General features: G+C 45.3%; 1 protein-coding gene across 2 annotated transcripts in view; it reads right to left on the bottom strand.

The window, feature by feature from the left end:
- The window catches only part of TRIO (trio Rho guanine nucleotide exchange factor), a 338883-nt gene that overhangs the window by 28177 nt on the left and 287917 nt on the right, over window positions 1-22789 (bottom strand). For both annotated transcript variants that reach the window (XM_032415386.1, XM_032415387.1), the window contains exons 35-40: window positions 13260-13552; window positions 11398-11568; window positions 8790-8885; window positions 3152-3300; window positions 1840-1906; window positions 392-495 (exon numbers count right to left, since the gene is read on the bottom strand). In XM_032415386.1, coding sequence (XP_032271277.1) covers window positions 392-495; window positions 1840-1906; window positions 3152-3300; window positions 8790-8885; window positions 11398-11568; window positions 13260-13552 — 880 coding nt within the window. The remainder of the gene's footprint in view (window positions 1-391; window positions 496-1839; window positions 1907-3151; window positions 3301-8789; window positions 8886-11397; window positions 11569-13259; window positions 13553-22789) is intronic.

Genomic DNA, 22789 nt, shown 5'->3' with positions numbered 1-22789 from the left:
AAGCAGAAGAGACTCTTCCCCCTGCCATGACATGCTACCACAAAACTCCCTGAAAGATTTATTTATTTTAGAGAGAGTACACCAGCAGGGGGAGGGGCAGAGGGAGAGAGAATTTCAAGCAGACTGCGCTGAGCATGGAGCCTGATGTGGGGCTTGATCCCAGGACCCTGAGATCATGACCTGAGCTGAAATCAAGAGTCAGACATTTAGCCAACTGAGCCACCCAGGTGCCCTGATCAGTACTTCCTCTGCACCAGCTACCTCTGGGAGGCCACACAGGTAATAAAAGGAGACAAACCACTGCACGGCCTTTCCCATTTGCCTGACACAATGCAGTTTAGCAAGTGATGATGCTGTGCACACTGTCATGCATGGCAAGCGTCTTACGTACTCTCTGTGCCAGTCATAAATCTGATGGATATTGCCAAATACAATCTTGTCCTTTCCTTTCATGTCATCAGGAACACCATCTTCTTTCATAAGAGCCATGTAGCCCTATAATTGAATATTTAAGAATAAGTTTGCTTCACTGACATATTTGGATCAAGTAATAACTTACGGACTAACAGTCATAAAGAACAAAACAGACACATGCACTGTCTCATAACCCAATATTTCTTTAAAAACAGATAAAAGCCCCGTAGGAAAGAGTCCTGCACTGGCACTCGGACTGTATGGCCACACACACTGCCATGATTTTCTCTCCTTGAGCTGGTGGCATTCATAGATCCAAAGTCTTCAAAGGAACTGAAGACATTTAAATGTAAATGCCTTCATAAAACAAATCATCTTAGCAGCTTGTAAACATTAAATATTTGGCCAGAAATATATTTTCTCTGTTCTTAGGATAAGAACATAAACAGATTTCCTTTTCTTTTTGGATTATTTACATAATTTGTTAAATAAGAATTTAACAATATTCTTTCCATAAACTGATTTTTTAATAACAGTTGATTAAATATGTTGCTAAAATGTCATTTACAACTTATCTTGAGTGGGATTCAGCCTATACACTTATCTCTTAAGTAATTCAAGTTACTTAAATTGCAGAGGCATCAAGCATGCTAAATCTTTTGTTACACAATTAACTAACTGTGAAAGCTGTTACTTTTAATGGAATGAACACCCCAAAAGTATTGTCCTAGATAAATTTGTGAAGCTGAAAGAATAAGTGGTAAAACTGTATTAGTATATACTGTAATACATATATACAGTATAAAAACAGCTTTTTGAGGAGTTGAGTTTATAAATATGATTATGCCCTGAGCTTTAATGCCAGGGAAAAGCCTGGAGAGGCCCTGATGCAGTATGAAAGGCCACGGTTCTCTTATGGCTACACTGTGTGCAGCAACTTCAGGGCCATGAAGATGGTGATGTATTTGTTCTATGGCAAGTATAAGCAAATGGCCTGCTGTGGCCACAGACCAGCTCTGAACCCAGGTGGATTCAGGATGGAACTGAAGCCACAGTTGGCCAAACTGACTTCTTCAACCAACGATGTTCTCATTTCTGCGAGGATATCCATGTTTGTAAATAATCAAAGGCAAGATTCCCGTGTCATAAATACAACGGCTGGATATGATAATTTAAAAACTTAATTGTAAAAAAAAGTGATTATGTCAAAGATACACTATGTGAAAAAGAAGCAGTTAAAAGTGAATACAGATGAAGATAATTGGCTAAATTTCATTTTCCTGAAACTTGATTTTCTTTTGGGGGCGGGTGTCAAAATGTTTTTAAAGCTTTTGAGAAGTTTATCAGTGTTGAACTGTCAAACATAATACTCCCTTCACAACTCTTGGGGCTGATACAAGTTATTAAATCTCTGAAAACATATACCTCAACCACACAGCCAAGGTCCCGCACATAGTCACGCTCTGTCTCCACGAGTTCTTGCAAAACATAGCTGGAAAGAGAGGGAAAAACGAGTGTTTACAATCCAAACGCTTTTCATTTTCTGAATGAATTCTTTAGCACTTTGCTTTTGTCAGGTCGGACTCCCACTGGGACTGTACTGTAATATATCAAACTTACACAATTGGGTCTCCAATTCCTGAGTGTCCCAAATCACTTACAGGTTCATGTACGTAACCCACAAGAGCTGTGGACTATGATCACACTTATGGACAATCAAGAGAGGCTTGGACATAACTTTGTTATAAAGGCATGACAGTAAAAGAAGCAAGTTTGTTTTGTTCTGTTTTTAAATGATTAAGTCATTTTAAGCTTCACTGGACCTACGACAAAAAACTTTAACTCAGATGTTTAAAGCTTCGGGTCTGATCACTCATCCAGAAGTGTTTCTGAAGGCTCATAACTGTTTGCAAGGCCTCTCTGATAAGAGAAGACAATTAGTTGATCCAAACAGCAAACCACCTCAGCTGGCCTGAAAAGGTCTGTTGGTCTGCTCATCCATCCAATTCAGCCAACACTGGCCGGGCCTCTCCATAAGCCCGCCATCATTCTAGGATCCAGAGTGTCGGGATAGAGCGCTCAGTAAAACCGAGTCTCTGCCCACACACAAGAATTTCCTCTCTCCAAAGGCAAGGTTAAAACCTTTTGTAATATTTCCCAGGATTCTCTTTTTTCACTGTAAGTGGCTTTAGTGGAACTGAGAAACACTATCACTAAGGTTATGTTAAAAAAATATTCAAGTTTTCGGGACTGTATCTGATTTTGCCTTCTTTCCTTCACAAGTCCGTATATAATAGAAAGCACAGGAGTTTCTCAGTAGAAGTGACAGAAGATATTCTTGTATCATTCTTATTTATAAATAAAGTATAACACACAAATAACAAAACTGCAGCTATTGGGGAGCGCCTGGCTGGCTCAGTCAATACAGGGCAGGCCCTCTTGGTCTCGGGCTCATGAGTTTGAGCCTCACGTTAGGTGTAGAGCTTACTCAAAAAAAAAAAAAAAAATTAGTAAAATAAACGATTTCCAAACTCTTCAAAAAAAACAACAACCCTGCAGCTATGGCTTCCTGCACCCTTCTGAGGCTCTGAGAGATTCTCAAAGACAATACAACTACTCCAGGAGCGACCCTGGAGCTACTCATTGCACCCATCCAGAGACGGATCCCTGTCACATTTGTGAAGGTGACAGAGACAGGAGGAAAGCTGACCAATGCTGACATGGAAACGTCTCTTACTGCCGTCTCTTTAGAGAGCTGGATTTCCTTTCTTCCATCTCATCAATGGGCGAGGAGGAGGACAGGAGGGAGTTGTCTGAAGGGTTGAAGGAGGGGCTGCTACTGTCTCCCTGGTCAACAAGGAGCGAGCTGGGGCGATCCTCCAGTGCCTGAAAGAAAACCAGACCACCAGTCACATTTCCTGCCTACAGTCCAGGAGGCTGGAATTAGGATTAGAAAACCTCGTTAAGTCAGAAAAGACAGAAGTCCTGATGGTAAAATCAGAAGATCTATGTTTGTGATATTACACGGTATTCGTAACAAAAACCTCCACTATTAACATAAATATTGAGCAAGAGTAGCTTGATAAACGAGGTATGTTAGAACAAAAAGGACAGTGAATTTATACGCATTAATAAATTCTATTCCTTGTAATCAGATAATTAGAAATAACCCAACTTGTTTCCATCACAGCACTGCCCCCATTTCTGGGTGTATCAGGCATTCCACATGTAGCCATTTTTTCGCAGTTACATTCCTGCCAAATGACAGCAGGACCATTTCAGAAGTGTGTGGAACCTCCTCCATCATGCCAGCCCACCCCAGGCACATAACCCGTGTCCCCTGCTGGTGGGCTATGCAGCAATGTCGGCGATCTCTATTTTAGACAGGGTGGGGACTATCCTTGATTATCCGTGAAGCCTTGACTCCTCCCTCAGTACACGCACATTGCCCAGCTGAATGGAGCTCTATCTCTGGATACTTGCAACGTCCTTCCTCTCTTCTGTAGGAAGCACTTGTCATGCTGCCTCGATGACGTATCCTAAACTCCCTCTCCTCCACTGGAGTTTAGTTTCCATGAGTGACCGTCTTCAGTGTTGTATTCCCTGTAGAACCTTGAATGAAGCTTTGCAGGTGTTCAACACATCTAAGATAAATACTGACTTCTGTCCCTAGACTAATGTGACAATGATTAGCGACTGCTTACTTTCTAGTTGGTACATATTAACTGTGTTTCTTAACCTGAATTCCCAAAGCTCCAAGGGGTATGGGTTATAGTTCTTTCAAAATTTCCAAAACACCCAGCTGGATGACAGGTATGATCAAGAAGTATTTATCTAGACGGGAACTGGGAAAACGTGATTAACTTATCTTCAAACAAAAAGCTCAATACAAACTGCAGGAACACTTAATATTTCGCATCAAATCAAAACCTCTAATGCTTGTCCAACTATTTCCCCTTAAGAGCACAGACCAATGCTGACCTCGTCACTAAGCACAGCTTTGAGGACACAAAGTCTGTGCATGTAGTTTTGTTCACCAAACCCATGGAGCATGGAAACACACCAACTGCTGCACTTATTTGTGAAAGATAGTCAGGGAACGGGGTTTGATGAGAAAATAGCACTCTTATTTTGAAATAATTAGCTATTGGCCTTTACTGGAAGCAAACACTTTGCAGGAAGCCGCATGGCTTGCTTGGTGCTCGTGGATCACGGAGCTCTTCTACGGGAGACTGGGGTCTGGAGGAGGAGGGGAGGACGCTCTGCACTGTCTTGGGTCTAGATTTGTGAGGAAACAGCTGATGCTCATTAGATTCAGTTCTGTTCATTTCAAGGGTGATAAAAAAGAAAGAAAATAAAGATGTCTCCAGATGTCCCTTCACACAGAGCAGTGAGCAAGGAGGCCAAGCAGTGGACTTCGTTGGTGTCGGCTGGTGGGATGGCTGTCTGGACCGCCAAGGGTGTGGATGGGAAGCGTGGACCGGACAAGCCTCGTGGAACCAGAATTCCTGAGACTTCACAGATTTGGGTGAATTACTTGTGAAGTCCTGTGGGTTTGGCGGTGTTCTGTGGGCAGGTTCTTGTCAACTTGCTCTATTCTTTGGATGAGGACAGGTCTGCACAGATAATCCATCTCTTCTAGGGTTAGTTTTGGTAAACTGTATTTTCTTAGGAAACTGCCTGTTTCATCCAGATTCTCCAATTTACTTTCAAAGACCTCAAAAAAAGTGTTATGATTATTTTAACTTATTTAGTTTGCCCCTTCCAATTCCTTGTTTTGTGAAATTGTGCTTCCCTTTCTATTTTCTTGAGAAGATTACCTGATGTTTATTACTTATTCAAAGAACAAATTTTTGGTTTTATTTATTATTCTCTTTTTCTATTTCTCAACTCATTATTTCTGTTGTTTTTCTAGTATGTTGAGGTAGATGTTTATTCATTTTTTCTTTCTCATGTCTCCCTTTATATTTAGATTAACAAAGAGGAGAAAACCCCAAAGTCAAGTGCAAATGGTCACTGTGGCTGTGGGCTGCCAGTGCTTGGGAAAGACGCACATTTCCCACGCTGCTTGGACCCGGGATGTGGCGGTAAGGGAGAGGAGTGAACCCCAGGAACTAGTTTCCAGGGTGGTTTTATTTTTCAGATGGACTTTGCAGGTTTTAGGGTTAGGAGGTTCAGTTCCCCAAATATCATACTGTGTAAGAGTTGAACAACTTCTTCCCAGGCCAGTAAGTTAGTATGTAGCTTTTGAAGGACAACCAACTCAGTGTTCAAATTCTATTATGAAGGCCCTATAGCCTGAGAGGTCACCCACAAGAAAACGAATGCAGATGACCAGGGACCTATAGCACATGGTAAACGTGCAGGAGGAACTTGGGGTCACATGCGCAGGACAGGTGAAAAGAGAGTAAAATGATTCAGAGTTTTCACTGACTAACAGCAGTTGTCTTCTGACATCAGAAGATTAGTGACAGGAAATCAACACAGAGCAACGTTTCCCTTGAGCCAGAAAAAGAGGGCAGAATCTAGATTACATTCCATGGACACTGACGATGGGATGAATCCGGCATGAAGAGCATAAACACGGTCCTCCAACAGCACAAATACGCAAGCACTAGTGATTGCCCACGTGGATGGAACCTTGCTGGGAGCTTAGCAAATAGTCCTTATGCCGAGTTTACAGCTGAAGGACACAGGCTCGGAGAGCCCGAGTGTAAGCAGCAGTGTTTGAACACGAGTGTATCTGACTCTGAAACCTATGCCCTTTCCACGATGCCAAGAGCTTTATGCCTGTTAACTGAAGGAGAAACCTGAGTAGAAAGAACTGAGTGTCAACTGGTAAAGTTTAGTGCCTTGAAACTGAAAGGAAGGAATGAAGCAGTAAGAGCTAAAGAAACCATGTCCTAGAACTCCTCTCCGTTTCAAGTCCATGTGAATTAATGACAAATGAATCTCAACCCACTTCGAATTGAATGCAATTCCAACACTGGCAGAATGATGATGAGCAGGCTGACAAAGGCACCTCATAACCTTGCTTGGGAAAACTATTTCAATTATTAGACAGAATGATTTTAATGATCATATAATTGAGGAGTATAAATGACTGTTTTTAAAATGTTTAAGGATGCTTGAAAGCTCGCAGGGTATAATTTAAGTATCCTTTGTTTAGACCATCAATCAAGTAGTCTCAAAGAGACAGCCAGGATGTGGTTTAGCTTAGTTCAAACTGAAGTGATCCCAAACTCTCGACCAGTGGAGTCAAGTTCTTAGGTTTTCTACCAAGTACTAGCAACTTTTCTGTCTAACTTCCAAGCCCATCGTGTCACTTTCAGAGCATGACTACCTGGGAAGAAATTCCAGTTATGGCAGAGTGAAACAGTCTGAATTTTTCCTGATACAACTCCTATTTGGCTGAGTCAACCACAGTTTCATAGCAAATGTGGTCAATTCCAGTCTGTCTCGTGTGTCCAGGGTCAGTGGTACTCACAGACAGACAGGCTAACAGTTTCTCTTGCTGTCTCTGATGGGTAGAATGATCAGATGATTAAAAAAAAGATCAGATGATTGATCAGAACCTGTCCAGGAGTAGAAGAAATGGGGATGATATAACGTTACCCAGTTAATACTTATTGGAAGGAAGATAAATTTCCAACTTGAAAAAGTATACTCTTTGATCTGGCAATTCCAGTGCTAGAAATTTACCCTACAGATCTAACCAGACAGACATAACCAACATGGAGGTTTACAATAGTGCAAAACTGAGCACAATTTTATTTTTTAAAATAAATTATGTAGTATAATCAGGTCTCTGCCCCTTACTGGCTGGTTAAGTTTTTAAACTCTGTGGCTTCAGTTCTGTCATCTGTAAAATAAAATGGCAGTAATGTGTACTTACTTCATTGGGCTCCTAGTAAGTTAATATAGGCACAGAAGAGTGCTTGGTATAGAGTAATCCCTCAGTAGATTACCACTGCGTCCACGCCATGGAATACTGTACAGCTATTACAAGGAATGAGGTAAACCTTATGTAGTGATGTGAGAAGCTCCTCAAGATTTATTAAGTCTTAGAATCTTAAAAACGGAATGAAACCATTTTTGAAAAACAGAGCATGGACAAGCACTCTCCCCTCCCCATATATGTTTGTACCTGCAAAGAAAATGTCTGGAGGGAAACATACCAAACTGATCATAGTGGTTACCTCTGGAAGAGGGACGGGTGGGAGAGGCTGGAGGATTTTTATTTTCGGAGGGGTGACTTTTAAAAGATGTTAAGTAACTGTATGGGAGTTGTAAGATATACAAATGTAAAGGTTGTTACCATTAATGGTTTTCCGATCTCACAGTTAGGAAAACCGAAGAAACACAGAAATTAATTGATTTGAATCAGTTAGAAGCAATGTACACCTATCTAACTTCAAATTAGTATTTTGATTTTGGAGCTTTTATTAAATGAATCCATGTTGACCAACTGGAAATACAGAGGTCACTAAGAAAAGAAAGCCCTTACATAACAGTGCAAGCTCTTCCTCGTATACACTGTGAATCCGCATGAAAGATCTCGGAGACCTGAAAGGAACTATCAGCTATGGGCGTGTGCCACCGCCGAGGGCACGCCTGCGGACATGAGCGGAACTGACCACACCTGCTAAAATGGTGCTAGCACTGCGGTCAATGTAGGTGCAAGAACGGATTAATCCTGGTTCCTGGAAGGTGCCGCTAACCCCCTGGATGTCCTGCCTGTAGGCATGTCTATTTACGGGGGCGCCTTGGGCCAAGACAGACAGTCCATGCCAACAGTGCGACTCCTGGTGGGGGCTTTGGGCCACGTGGTATCCTGATTTCTGGAGGGGCAGGAGACAAAGGGGAGCCATGCCAGCAGGCAATCTTGTGTATGTGACTAAGCTCAAATAAAACTCTGAACACCGAGGCTCAGGTTAGTGTCCCCTGTTGGCCAGACTCCACACATGTGATGCGCAGCGATGTCACATGTCGCGGTCAGGAGTCAGTGCTCTGCGTGACTCCCCTGGGAGAGGACAGCTGGAAGCCTGACCCTGGAGCCCTGCTGCACCCTGCCCCACGCACCTCTTCCCTGACTGATTTTAATCTTCCTTTCACAGTAGAAACCACAACTAGGGGTATCACACCTTTTCTGAGTTCTGTGAGTCCTTCAAGTGAATTCTTGAACCTGAGGGTGATGTTGGGTACCCCCAAACGTGCAGCTGGTCAGGAGTGAGGGTGGTCTTGGGGACTCCACCTGTGTAACCTGCCACAGGCACATTCTGCAGATCGGAGCATGACATGAACAGGGGCACATCCATCTGCAAGCAGCCGTTACCGCAGCTTCCAAACCTCAGACTTTCTCTGGGAAGCCTTACCATCTTGCTTTTCACGAGTTCTTCAATTGCACTCACAAGCTCAGCTGCACTCGGAGTTTCGGAGCTGGTGGGGCGGACTAATAACCGAGAAGAGGCCTACGGAAGAAGTGAAGAGAAAAAGAAGGGGGAGGGGAATGCCTCATGTTAGTCACTGGACAGACAGTAAATTCTCCTGCAAGCTCAATCTCTTTTTCAAAGTAATTCCAGACAAAAAGACCACAAGTTTGTCTTTGTTTGCATTTATTTAAAGTCATCCTTTTAAATTTACAATATTCTGACATGAAATACTAAATAAAACCTGTCTGGGATACATGTGGTAAGCAGACAAAGTCTGTTTTTAATCCTCAGTCATGTAACATCATAATGTTTTTCAAAGAGGTGACTGGGCGCGGGAGATTGCTAACTGTAACTTTTGCAACTGCCAGCTATAGGCGAGTGGCTGAGGAGGAAAAAACACAGAATCTGATCAACGCAAGAATGAAAGGCTTAGGGTCTAACGAGTAATCCTCAAATAATCAGGAAACTGAACAGGATACTAAAAATGGCTCGCCTGTGTTTATGGGGTTAAAAGAAAGAAAAGGAAAGGAACCGGGGGTGCACTGACCAGACAGGGAAGAGGGGGGACAAGCTCACCATTTTCTGTGCCATCCATTTCCCCAATGATTAGTGCAGAGTACAGAAGAGCTGTGGCCTCACAAGCTATGAGATGCCATTTACGGCTAGAATCAGGTGTACAGGGGTTTGACAGGGAAGGAATTTCAGGGAGGGGCTGCTGAATTCAAGTTTCAGTAATTAGCAAACACAGTGTGTTTGCAGATTACTTGTGCCATCAATTAACTGGAAACTAGAAGAGGGGTGTAATATGAACCTTGCTTCATATTAAGGACAGCAGAGATGCATGCGACACACGGCTAGCTGTCCTAACAATGCATTTCTCACAGGAGACAGATACGGATTCATACATTCACAACGAGGCTTTTACATGTGTGGATCCAGATATGGGATTTGCAAAACAAATGTTGGTTTGGTCTAATGAAATCTGGAGTATGGGGGGTGAAGAAAACAAAGAAAAAAATTCAAATGGAGAGGTAAGGAAACTGAGCCAAAACAGACACAGAACACAAATCAACATAATGCTGCAGTGAAAGTTTACAAAAAGAGAAAACAGAACAAAACAAAATATTAGTCACAAGATAATATACTCTCTGGGAATATCACTACAGATTTTTGTAAATGAAGAACTGCTACTGATAATACCCAATGAGGTAACACGATAACCAATAAATGATTTCAGCCACTGAAGTATACAGCACAATCCACTCCTTACATGGGGAAAAACACTCTTACTAGGGGAGTAAGTCAACCAGGCCCCACATCTCACTTTGGCTAACCATCCAGATTTACGAAATTTCAGTTTCCTGCTTTCAAGGAAGGTACAGCTTGGGATGCCACAAAATAGTTTAGGAATTGTCTGAGAAATGACATGTTCCCATTTCCTGGCAAGTCTGCTCTGTGCAGGGGGTGAGGCCCTCTGTCACCTCACCTCACCTCAGCTCCCTCAGCGCCCGCCTGCACTTCACATGCCTCCAAACTCCAGACTCCAACCCAAGCCACATCCTCCAGCCGAGCCCCACAGTGCCACAACGCAGGGGGAGGTGGGTTCCCAGGAGGTGGCTGCCCACGTTAGGACTAACTCGTGGTTTGCCTCGGCCTCACAGCTGCCCATCACTGGGCTGGGGCAGAGTCCAGGTCATAAAACACAGATAATCCAGCAAATGACTATGTTAGCACTGAGGAGGGAGTCAGGGAAGGAAAAAGAGGAAGAATGGGCAAAAATGATGAAAACATCTGTTTTATTCAGAAAGCTTAGTTACTGCCCCCCCAAAACAAAAAGAACCAAAAAACAAAAAGCCAAGGCACCCCTCTAGTAATGACTTCATAGCACGGTTTGCCAACACCTGGGCCAGAATGCAAGAGGACGTGCAAGCCAGTCACCAGGTTTCTTTGGGATAGTTTAGGGCTCTACAACTGGGATGCACAAAATAGTTTTAGATCTAAACAAACAAAAACCCAAGCCTGGTTTGAAGCCTCCACATACACCCAAAGAGGAGATTTATGGTTTTGAACTGATCCCTACACCCTGACACCTATCCCCACATCCCAGTTGATCCTAAACGCTAACATGAGGCATGCTGGACAGAGGGACTGGACAGGAATACAACCCCATCTGAAAACAATGCCCATGTGCAAAAACACCTCACAGGGAGAGCAAGATGGCCTAATGTTCGCGCAGGGATGCAGTCACCAAGACTGCGCATGATTTCTCGGACTCCTCTCTCAGGGACCCCGGGCGGTACGGTAAACAGAAAATAAAGTTACTTTAAAAGTAACAGTTACTGAAGCATCATTAAAAATGCATTGAATGTATTTATACAAGTGTACATGTATGAGAAACTACACATGTTGGTCTACTGCCTGGTCTAAATTGACTTTGTTATTTGTACTTTCGGGGTGAAAACGGGCAGCACATTTTCCAGGTGGCTGTTCACAGCCCTGGAGCCACCAGCTGCCACAGCGAGGCTGGGGTGCAGTGGCGTGGGCCGCTCACCTTGTCGTCCTGTGAATCCGGCTGGAGCAGGCTGTGTTGCTGGATGGCCATGGGCGGGGGGAGAGGCACGGCATCGGCCCCCTCCTCCCCTTCTTCCTCTCCGCAGCTCTGCATGCCGGATGATGAGGACTTCGAGAGCGTGCCACTGCTCAGGCCCTCATTCCGGCCTCTCTGAAATCAAACCAATGTTTGCTCATTATATGCTAGGCCCGACTGTCAAGGTCAGATCACAGAGAGGAACCCTAAGGGGTTAACTGGGAAAGTATAGCTGGGACAGGAATGGAGAGGACACAAATCAAGCAAGCTCTTTCCACCCGATAGTAACTGCTCATCCCCTTCCTGCAACCCAGCTACTTCACTTGCCGACTTGGATGACGGAAGGGCTGCCTCACGTGTATTCTGAAGGGGTCTCTGCCAACATTACCCGTTAGGCTTTGAACACCTATCATCTTCAATCCCCAACCCCCCACCCTGGATCAGTTCAAAACTCTGAACCGTTAGTAATTCTCAGGTTGTTTCAGTTCCTCTGGTCTGCTTTAATTTTTGGTTCCTTGCTAGAATAAAATTCGCTGAAATTATAATGGCATAAGGAACAATATAACTCTAAATGCACTGGGAGAATCTGAATTTAGTCTCACCTCAATTTTACTCTGCTTTCACTTTTAGAAAAATTGTCAGTTTTATTTCACTAAGAGGACACAGATGTAGAAAACAGACAGATGAGGACATAATAAACCACATACTCTAGTGAAAACCCAGGGCAAAATATGCCCAGGAGAAAAGCAGCAGAAAACCCATGTCTGCAAAATAAATTAAACGATACAAATCTTATCCATTCTGTCTGCTTTTTTCTTTTTGAGGGAGCTGGGCGGGGCTGGGGGGGTGGTCTCAGTTAAAAACTCTGAGGGTCCCTCACTGACACTACCAGCCTGACAGAGCCAGCCCGGGGATCATGAAGGGATTCTGTTCCTTGCAGTATCATTTAAAGCTCCCCAACCCCAAACAAAAAGAAACTTAAAAAAATTCCTGGCTGACCGATAGACATTTATCTTTAATGACATGGAAATAATGAAGCGTTGGGGCGCCTGGGTGGCTCAGTTGGTTAAGCGACTGCCTTCGGCTCAGGTCATGATCCTGGAGATCCAGGATCGAGTCCCGCATTGGGCTCCCTGCTCAGCAGGGAGTCTGTTTCTCCCTCTGACCCTACCCCCTCTCATGTGCTCTCTCTCTCTCATTCTCTCTCTCAAATAAATAAATAAAATCTTTAAAAAAAAAAAAAAATAATAATGAAGCGTTTATTGGTTAGCAAACTGAATTCACTGGGTGCTTTCCACTGAGGACAGACAGGAGTATGAGTATAGGGGGGGGGACGCACACACTCCTCCAGTCCTTCCATGTCTGAAGTTGGTGCTCGGCTGCACAGGGCCGCGCCATGGTTTAGGGACTGCTTAGACCTGCAGCATCGAACGGCACCCCCCGCTTGTCTGTGGCACGTGAACAGAAGGGCTAGGCGGCACAGCGCCCCGTTCCTTCTAGCAGGCCTGGGGGTGCCCATACCTGGGGGGCTGAGCGGGGGGGGGGGGGAGGCGCAGAGGCCCACTGTCCTCCAAGCTCTTTCTCAGAAGCCACCACGGGTCCTGACCATGTTAACGCGGAGCTGCTATGGGGACAGCTTGTCCCCACCGATCCCCACGGTCTGCTGACAAGGGATTTAAGGAGCAGACAGTCCCAGGGACCTACGGAAACAGAACCAAAGTAGTGTGTTCACGAGAGGAAGCTATTCCTACGACCGCAGGGGAAACCGGCGGGCCCGGTGGGTGGCCCTGCCTGGTGAACGGGCTCCAGCCGAGCGGGGCTCTGACCTCTTCGACGGTCTCGTCCTGCGGGGTGGCCGCGCTGTCGTCCGAGTCCTTCTGCGAGCCGGCGTCGGCGCTCTTGCGGACCTCCCTGCTCTTCTTGTGCTTGTGCGCCAGCTTCTTGACGTGCCCATCAGCCTTCCCGCTGCTCAGCCGCCGCACTGGGCTCGTCAGCCACTTGCGCAGCGTGTTTCCGGGCCGCTTGGGCCCCGGGGAGCTCTGGGCCCCCATCATGTGGGGCTGCAGAGAAGCCACCGAGGCCGGCGGGCTGGCGTCATTACTGGAGACGGACAGCGAGTCTGAAGGACAAGAGAGACACAGCAGGTTTGACTGAACGGCCCACAGAGAATCCTCCCAACGTCGCCAACAGGCTGTCGCGGCAGAGCCGGGCTGCGTGTGGCGTGCAGGGGGCGCCCAGCTGTGCCTGCCCACGCGCCACCTGCAGGGCGGACCTGTTCGAGGCCGAGGTCCATCTCTCACGCACACACCTTTCAAAGCGGGCCCAAACCTGAGCTGTTCCCAGTGATACTCTTCTCAAGATGTACTGTTCCCTCCGAAAACCGCAAGTTACCAATGCCGAAGGCCAGTGTCATCATCACAGACTGCAAATGTCATCATCACTTAAAATATCACAGGGCTCAGAAGACAGAATTTTAAAATTATTTTCATCCACTTTCTTGATAAACAAAAGCTATGAAAGAAGATTTTAAAGGAAATTAAAAACGAATCCTGACAAAAGAATGTATTAGTTTGACTCAACACAAGTACAACCCCGTGTCAACCTGTGCGTGCACGCACCCAAATCTGTACGGATTTGACCTGGTCAGACTTTGGGACAAATGGCACCCATCTGGGAGCTGTGTCAAGAGCAAAGTCCGCGGCTGTGAAGGGGTAGAGCCTGGCTGGTCTGGGGGAGAGCCAGCCTGTGGCCAGACTCTGAGCTACGCTGGAGTCCGTATCTCTGTGCGCAACTTTGAAGTGACTTCACGTCGAAATACCAGCAGCAATTAACAAAAACAACAACACATTTTTAAAAAGAAATGTGAGAGGAAGCCTTCCTCAAATAACCAAAATGCTTTACAGAAAATATATCCAAATGAATCTTCTCACTGGATCTCAAAAATCTAGTCAACCCTGAAGTGATGATTTTTCAGGAGGAAAAAAGAGATATAAAAAAGCTTAGGAAACAGTGGTGCTCACCAAATCCATGCAGTTATGAGGCATTACTTTACAAACGGAAAACCAGTGACCCTGGACACTGCGCTTGGCCTTTTCCTGAGTACTTGACTCTAGGGTGTCACCCCCGTGGAATGGAATAAAACGTTTTACACTTTAAGAAATGGAATGAGGAAGAAGATCATTCACTATGCTTGTTACTTTCTTAAATCTTTTGAAGCCTTAAAAATATATTAAAATTAATCTTGGAGAAGATCCTATCGTACGGACACCTGTATTTGCTTTATTTACCTCTGTGGCACTGGAGACCATCATGCGCTGCAGTTACAAAGCAGGAGCACTAATCCTTCCCAATCCTGTGATTATACACAAGAGAGTCCACAGCAGTTTCCCACTCACGCTCCAGATGCTGGGACGAGACAGTGGATCCCTGTCTCACTGCCGTCCCATTCCTGCCCTGGACTAAGCCTTGCACGGGTAGAGGGTATAATCTTCCATAAACAGCAGGATCACTCATTCTTAAAAATCTAGATTTTCTCAGAGCCAGACTTTGGTTTCAAAACCAATCAATACAGATACAGTATTTTGTTGAAGAGTAAAAAACTTTTTGGTCTGTGTGTATATACATACATAAATGTATGTGTATATGTACTTATTCATTTCTTTCTATCTTTAGTTTTAACTTTATTTTAAGATGAGAGTCACTACCACGCTTCCGTATCACTCCCCTTTTCCTCAGGTACTGTCTGGAGGAGAGGCAGGAGAGCACAGAACCACTGAGGTGGTAACATGCACACTCTAAGTACTTCCCAGAAACCTTCTCAGGTGCTGATTTAGGATAAAGGGCAAAGAGGGAAACAGTGCCCGGGAATTCTTGTGGAAGGACAATAAGAAAGACAAAAAGAAGAGGAAGGTCTGGATAATCTACACACCAAATGATAATTAATTAATTAATTTTTAAAGATTTATTTCAGATAGAACATGAGCGGGAGAGGCTGAATCTCAAGCTGACTGAGCTGAGCACAGAGCCCAACCTGGGGCTCAATCCCATGACCTTGAGATCAAGACCTGAGCTGAAACCAAGAGCTGGCTGCTTAACTGACTGAGCCACTCAGGCGCCCCAATAATTTATTTAATTGAAGTTTTTTTTTTTTTAAAGTTCCAACTATTAGCAAGAATCTGTGCTAGCCACAGCAGGTGACATTTTTCAGTCATTTACTGTGCTGGGACTTGGAGCCAAGCCCTGTACCTGCCACTTAATGGAGAGGAATAAAACCTTCCTTCGCCCATGGGATCCACCATGCAGTGTTTTCTAGGACCACATAACTATTAGGCCAGACTATGACACATGATGTAAGTGAGTACCAACTCTGTTGGAGGTTGAGAAGGGGAACCGAGTGGAAGGATCACGGAAGGCTTCGTGAAGGAGGCAGCACTGAAGCTGGCCTTCGAATGAGCTGAGCTTGAATAACCCATGTAACCAGATCATGAGAACATCAGCTCCCTGAGGGCAGGGGCCTCATCTGCTTTGTTACCTGCGGTACTCCCCAGGCCTGCCACGGTGCCTGCCACACGGTAGGCACCTATTATCTATCAAACGGAAACATTAGAAATCCCCAGCCCCAAGAAGAAGAGCCAGCTCAATCACTGCCCATATCTGTAGGACAATCTTGTCTTCGATGTACGTTCGTCCAGCTGGATAATGGCACCAGACAAAGGACTGTGGAGGTGGTGCACAGCTGGAGGCCGGACACATCCTGGGCTGGCCAACCTCTGATGAGCTGTCACCGACGGAGCCCACTGTGCCTTGTGTGAGCCGAGGGGGGCAGGAAAGAGACTGAGGCCCACTTACTGTAATACAACCCAATCAATGCCAGGTCTTCACATTCCTAAGCAGAATACTCACACATTACGAGTAATGGGGAGTACCACCTGAGCCCACGAACGAACCTCACCTGTGTTCCATGCCCAAAAGTGAGAATTTGAGGGACCGTGGCACAGGAGAGCACATCACGTGAATCCTAAGTGAGATGGGGACGCCCACTGGAATTCTGACAGGCTCTGTCCACCAAAGCCGTAGGGCCACTGGGAAGTGGACAAGAGCATGGTGGGCGGGAACGCAGGGCAGTCCCCCGAAGCATAAGGACATCTCCTCCGGTCAGCAGACCCAGCAGACCCAGCATGCCCTCAGGAGGCATCAATAACATTTTGTGGGAGCCGGCTGGCTTTACAAGGATCACTCCCCCAGGGCATTCTAGCCTTGCCTGGAGAGGAGCTGGTGGTTGTAAAAATGGCTCAAGAAGAACAACGGGAGATGTCATTTTCTCTGTGGGCTCAGCTGCATTGGGTTTGGTTCTTTGCATTTTGGGAAGTAGGTTCAAAAGAGAGTTCCTCCTCACCTGGCAGGTCAGGCATGATAAACACGGCCTGGACGTTCCCTCCCAGACCCAGGAAGGAGGCAGAGCTGCCCAAGGCCAGAGCTCACCTGTGATAAATGCTGTTCTGAAAGGGAGAGCAGTTCTCTTCCTGAGCTGCTGTTTATCAAACCACTTAATGACATTGTTTCACTTTACTGGAATGTTTAGGACTTAGAAAAATCTAGCAGCTATTACAAACTAAGAAGAAAATTTTACTGAATTTTAAGTGCATTGTTTTAGGTGTTGTTTTAAGTAATCTCAACACCCAGTGTGGGGCTTGAACTCATGACCCAGAGATCAAGAGTCGCATGCTCTACTGATTGAGCCAGCCAGGCGCCCCTATACAATGTTGTTGAATTTTAAATTTTACCTGGGAAAACAATGTCATTTCAGAAGTCTGTAAAGGTAGAGGGAAACTTTCTTCATCTGTCTCTAGGATTAGCAGATACTTTATCTAGTGCAGATCTGATACATTATCTTTCCATTTTGTCTTTAATAGTAATGCTCAATTCTTCACCTGTTTGACACTCTCCAAGAAAAACAACAAATTGTTGTGTTTTTTTTTATAATACATAAACGTTTTTACCCAAATCTATGGATTCTAATAGACCATTTTATGCTCTTCACTGGATTGTGACATAATGCATAAATCAGAAATTTAAAAAGTTAAAAATTATTTAAACTTAATATACTTATTAATAGAATGAAATAAAGGGCCTATTTTTTTAGTTAAGTGAAGAAGAGACTTTAACCACTCGACCAACTGCTCTGCTGCAAATTTGAAAGTAAACATGTCCTAATGGTACCTAGTGGAACTAAGGTCTTTAATGCTATTGGGCACGAGGTGAGCATAAGTCACAAAACAAACACAGGGCTTAGAAGGTCTCCTTGGGAAGACCTTAAATTACTGCTCTGCACACAGGTGCCTTTCCCAGAAGAGTTCCTGGTGGCTGGGATGTGCTGAGTCGGCAGTGTCCTGCCCAGGTACAAACACTGCGCAGGCAGGCCCCCTCCTCTCAAACCTCACCTTTGTGCTTGGATTAGACTGCGCATGGCTCAGGCCAGTAACAAGAGTAACCCCCAGACGGAGGGCCCTATGGCCCCAGCTCTGTATAACCATTTCATGCCAGTACTTTCCCAGCTGGGTAACTGTCAAGACAGGAAGCCAACCGTGATCTCAGACTCCAGGCTTCACGTGGGCAGGCACTGGGTCTGGTTTGTTCACAACTACGTGTCCAGCTGCCAACAGGATGTCTGGCACATCCTCGGAGCTTAGTAAGTAAGTATATGCTGAGTAAATGACAAATGCATGCGTGAGCAAGTCGATTACCAATGACGGGCTAGCTCACCGACTAAGCATATTGCCTGGTAACTTAAGTTGACCACAGTGAATGGTCATATCCTGACTTGGTGGTATATACATTAGTTGTAAGGGGAGCTCCAAGTAACATCTAATCTTAGCCAAGTTCACCAGTTTGTAAATCACTTACTTACAAGATGGTAATTCAGAGTGGACTGAGGCTATTCTTGTAATGACCTGCCCTACGTGACGATTTCTTGCAAGGCAGAGGCAGGCCCAGGAGCCACTGGTGAGGGTACTGTGCACGTGAACAGCACCCATCATGCATGGTGGGGGCCAGGGGACAGAAAGAGGGTTCAGGACCGAATCGACCTGAGAAGTATGATGGAAACTCATTTGTCACTCAGAGAAACTGCATCTGTTCCTGTTTCCACCTTCACTTACTGTGTCTTGCCTTCCCCTCAACTCCTAACTTCTTGGAAGACAAAAAGACTCAACGCTCAGGACCACTGCTTTCTCACCCCATCCCCAGCCTTCCCACCCCCAAGAATGGCTGCAGTCACATCATGTCTGGTTTGGGGATGTGTGTTCCTCTTTTCAGCTTGGGGAAACTCCACCGATTCAAGGTCCAGAGGGAGGGTCAATTATGCGTGGCAGAAGGAATTCTGGATTTTTGTCAAAGGGTCTCAGCCTGAGCCTGGTTCTTCCACTCAACATCCATGACCCCAGGCTGACATTCTGGCGCCTGGATTTCCTCATTGTACAGGCCTATCACAGGATCGCATGAAATAATGGGGTTAATGAGCTTTATAAACTGTAAAGTGCTATTTACAAAGGTAGGATGGTTGAGGCAACCTTCTCCAGGACTCCTCCATAGTACAGGACTTCCTGCTATACTGTATTTATGCAACTGCGAGCACCCAGATAACGGGGACTCGGGGTAACCATCTTGGTAATCACAAGCCTCTCCTGATGACCAGGGCATCCTCAAAATCATTTTGAGATGAAGGATGAATGAAGGAACCCAGATGGATTACTTCATTTTCTTCCCATTTGTTTTTAAAAACTTGTCCCATATGAAGAAGAAAAAGCAGCATAAGGAGATGCCATCAGCCCATCACAGTCTTTTAAAAAGGCACTCGCGCGTATACATGAGGAAGCCATCTGTGGCCTGCTGAAGCCTAAGAGAGGGAATCAATTCAGGTTTATCTCTTCTTGTTTGGAGGGGAAAAGCAAGCCTTTGGTTTAGCAACTTCTTTGCTAAAGTCAGAGTTCACACAGAGTCCATGCTAGATTTCTTCTTAAAAAAAGGGAAGCAACTCAAGAAAGGAGGGAAGGCAGGAGTGCTAACCCTCCGCCCCTTGCAGGAAGGAGTCGCACCCGTGAGCACACAGAACACTGAGACTGGGGCGAAGATGAATCGCCTTCTCGTCCCAGTCACTAAATCTGAGACATCTGTGATTAATAAAGCACTTTTTTTTTATTGTAAGAAAAAAAGGAGAAAGGACCATATCCTGCTAGTTGCAGACTAAGAAGGATCACATTTCATTTCAGCCCTCTCCCTGTTCTACGATGGTAGGAAGTCTCGGGATGTTTATAATCCTGCAGTGCTGAGTGAGCCTGTGGACAGAACGAAGAACACCAGCCCCTGGAGTGGGAAACGGTTCCTTGAAACCCTGGCATTCCCTCGAGGCACTCCTACGGCCTTTCTTCCTTTTCTGTCCCCACGGTACAGGGCAGAGAGGTCTGTTGTTTGTTCACACTGTCTCTGCAGAGTTTAAAGCCTGCTTTACCTTCAAGTGAGCCCTTTCCAGATGAATAGTCATTCAAAAGCAATGGGGCCAGGTTCTAGCCCCGTCCCGTCAGGTCCTGGGCTGGGTACCGGACCAGGCCTTCAGTTTTCTGATTGTGGAGTGACAGTGAGTCCTCCCCAGGCTGCTGGGAGGACAGGAACGAACACGGTCTTTGTAAAATCACAGTCTGACACAAACAGGAGGCAATCCTCCTATCTGCGCACAGAAACAATTTGCAGGAGGCACACGGTGGGGAGGGAGGCCCCCCTGGGCCAGGCACAGGAAGAAGGGACGGTTAGGACAGCAAAGGCCTGATCTCTCCTGGGTGGCCGGCGCCGCAGCACCTCACCACACGCTGCCCATCTGCAGAGACAGGCACCCCTCACTCCACATAATGTCACACAGACGCGCACATGGGACCAGCGCTGATAGCCGCGCACGTCTGATGAGGCATGACTGCCACACAGATGCATACACTCAATCCTGGGAGACTTTCCAATAAACTGCTGGCTCACGTTTCAAATCCTCCTGCACAGAGTGTCCCAGAACGACTGTAGATCATTTTGAAGGAAGATATTCCCATCTTTCTGTCCATTGTACATGCTCAAAAATCCCTGTCAAATGAACAATGCAGTGATGTCTTGATACATTCTCTAACCAGGATCAACCTAACTCAGAGCTCAGCACCCTTCCAGGGCAAACCGCTAATTTATAATTCTAGTTATAAGGACGTGAAGCAATGTTTCTTCAGTAGTTATTGCTAGAGAAAGATTACGTGCTAAAGGAAGATAATTTAAGGCCACTTCGGGGCAGCTGCTTCTCATGTCTGAAAATAATTCCATCAGACTATTTCAGAACAGACTGGGCAGGGTTTAATCAGGTCCACCTGGTCTTCGGCAGTTTCTCAAGCCTCTTGTCAAGAATTCAACACAGGAAATCACATTTTAATTTAGGAGATTCTTGTACCATACCAGGAAGGTCTCAATGTACAGAAAATCAGATCTAAAAATTTACTTGATGGAGCAAAGAAGAAGTTGCTTGCTTATGGCTGCTGATTGGGTTGGTTCAAATATGCCAGAGCAAAATTTTCTCAGTAAACTACTATCATCTCTATACTTTTCAAACTGGCTTTTAATTCCCTGCTTTTGGAATCAAGGTAACATCTTTTTGGAATGGGGGGAAAAAAAAGGCCATAATACACTAGAAATCCTCTTGAAGATCACATAAAAAGTGAGCTAATCAGTAAATTATTCTCTCAGATGCGTTTCTAGGGATTGCATCTCTGTATCACACAGCGATTACAATGACCTACACAGGCTAAGCGTGTTAATTTATGACGATGATGAGGGAGACGAAGCTGGGGTGTTACTGGGGGGAACTTCACGTACTGAAGGGGAAACTGACCTGCCCAAGGAGAGTTACACTTTTGGCGGTTCAGAATACTGGAGCAAGTATTTTTATGATATTTTTCCAAACTGAAGTCTATATTCTATTCGTAAGTATCTGCAAACTTCTCTTGATTGCTTTCTTTTTCATTCCAGTTACCTCACTCTTATCTACGTTCCACTCATCTTGTATGTGCATCCGCATTAGTAACGATGCACTGGGGGTTGAGACACACAGTGGACGCGCACCCTCAGGCAGTTATCTGCTGCCCCCCACACACCTATGTTCCGGTGTCCCGCATTTCCAGGGTTTCACTCTGGCCTGAAACTGTCACACAAATTCACGGTAACACAGGAAATAATCTTTTTAAAGTGAGAAGCTGTACGGAGGTAGTGAGTGGCACTACAGTCTGCGGAGTGGTAATGAGTGGAAACTGTGGCGAGAACAACAGAAGCAAATTTGCAAGGGGAGTCCTTAAGGCAAAATGTGAGCTCTGTATTTGCTTTCAAAGATGAAGGAAACACAGAAAACATGAAGAGAAAGATTAAACTCCTGAATTTTTTTTTTTTTTAAATAATCCCTAGATTCACCCGGAGGTCCAGCATAGCACTCTAATGAAGAACACATGGTCTTTGCGGCCTGAGAAAATGCACATAAATGACCAGCACATTCACCCCTCCCTGTGCAGCCCCCTTCCACGAATTCACACTAGTGTTCACTAGCAGCCCACCTCAGGGGACCCCTGAATGGAAGAACACAATGTAATCACTGGCATCAATTAACAGACTCAACTAGAAACAACTGGACTCGAAGAGAAACAATCTCTCCAACCTGTCTCTTGGGAGGTTGAAAGCAAGGCTGTGTGGGGACAGAAAGCACAGTGTCCCTGTCAGGTGCTCAGGGAGCCACGTCATGAACAAAGAATGGCTTCTCACCACCACATAGCACGTGGGGCAACAGAGACACAAGGGTTGTAACCTCTATCTAACCAGACATGCATGCAAACGGAAGTCGCACGTGCAAATTTTGCTCTTTTGACTCTTAGAGAAATCTCTAAATGCTCTTTATTCTTAATGTGGTTTCTGAAAACGCTTAAAACATTACATAATCACTGGAAAACGTGGCTATGTCAACAAATGCAGAACTACAAGCATCATTTTCCCTCTCGAATTCATTCCTGGGAGGGGAATGCTAACCTGTCAGAATTTCTAGTCAAGAAAGCATCTCATCTTAAAGATCTTTCTCAGGCGCCGAGTGGCTCAGTCGTTAACCGTCTGCCTTTGGCTCAGGTCATGATCCCAGGGTCCTGGGATCGAGCCCCACATCAGGCTCCCTGCTCGGCGGGAAGCCTGCTCTCCCTCTCCCACTCCCCCTGCTTGTGATCCTGCTCTCGCTGTGTCTCTGTCAAATAAATAAATAAAATCTTAAAAAAAAAAAAAAAGATCTTTCTCCACGTGAATTTCA

This window comes from Phoca vitulina, unplaced genomic scaffold, assembly GCF_004348235.1.
Source record: "Phoca vitulina isolate PV1807 unplaced genomic scaffold, GSC_HSeal_1.0 scaffold17, whole genome shotgun sequence".
In the NCBI taxonomy this organism is placed as follows: Eukaryota; Metazoa; Chordata; class Mammalia; order Carnivora; family Phocidae; genus Phoca; species Phoca vitulina.
This window is presented reverse-complemented; position numbering and strand designations above follow the sequence as displayed.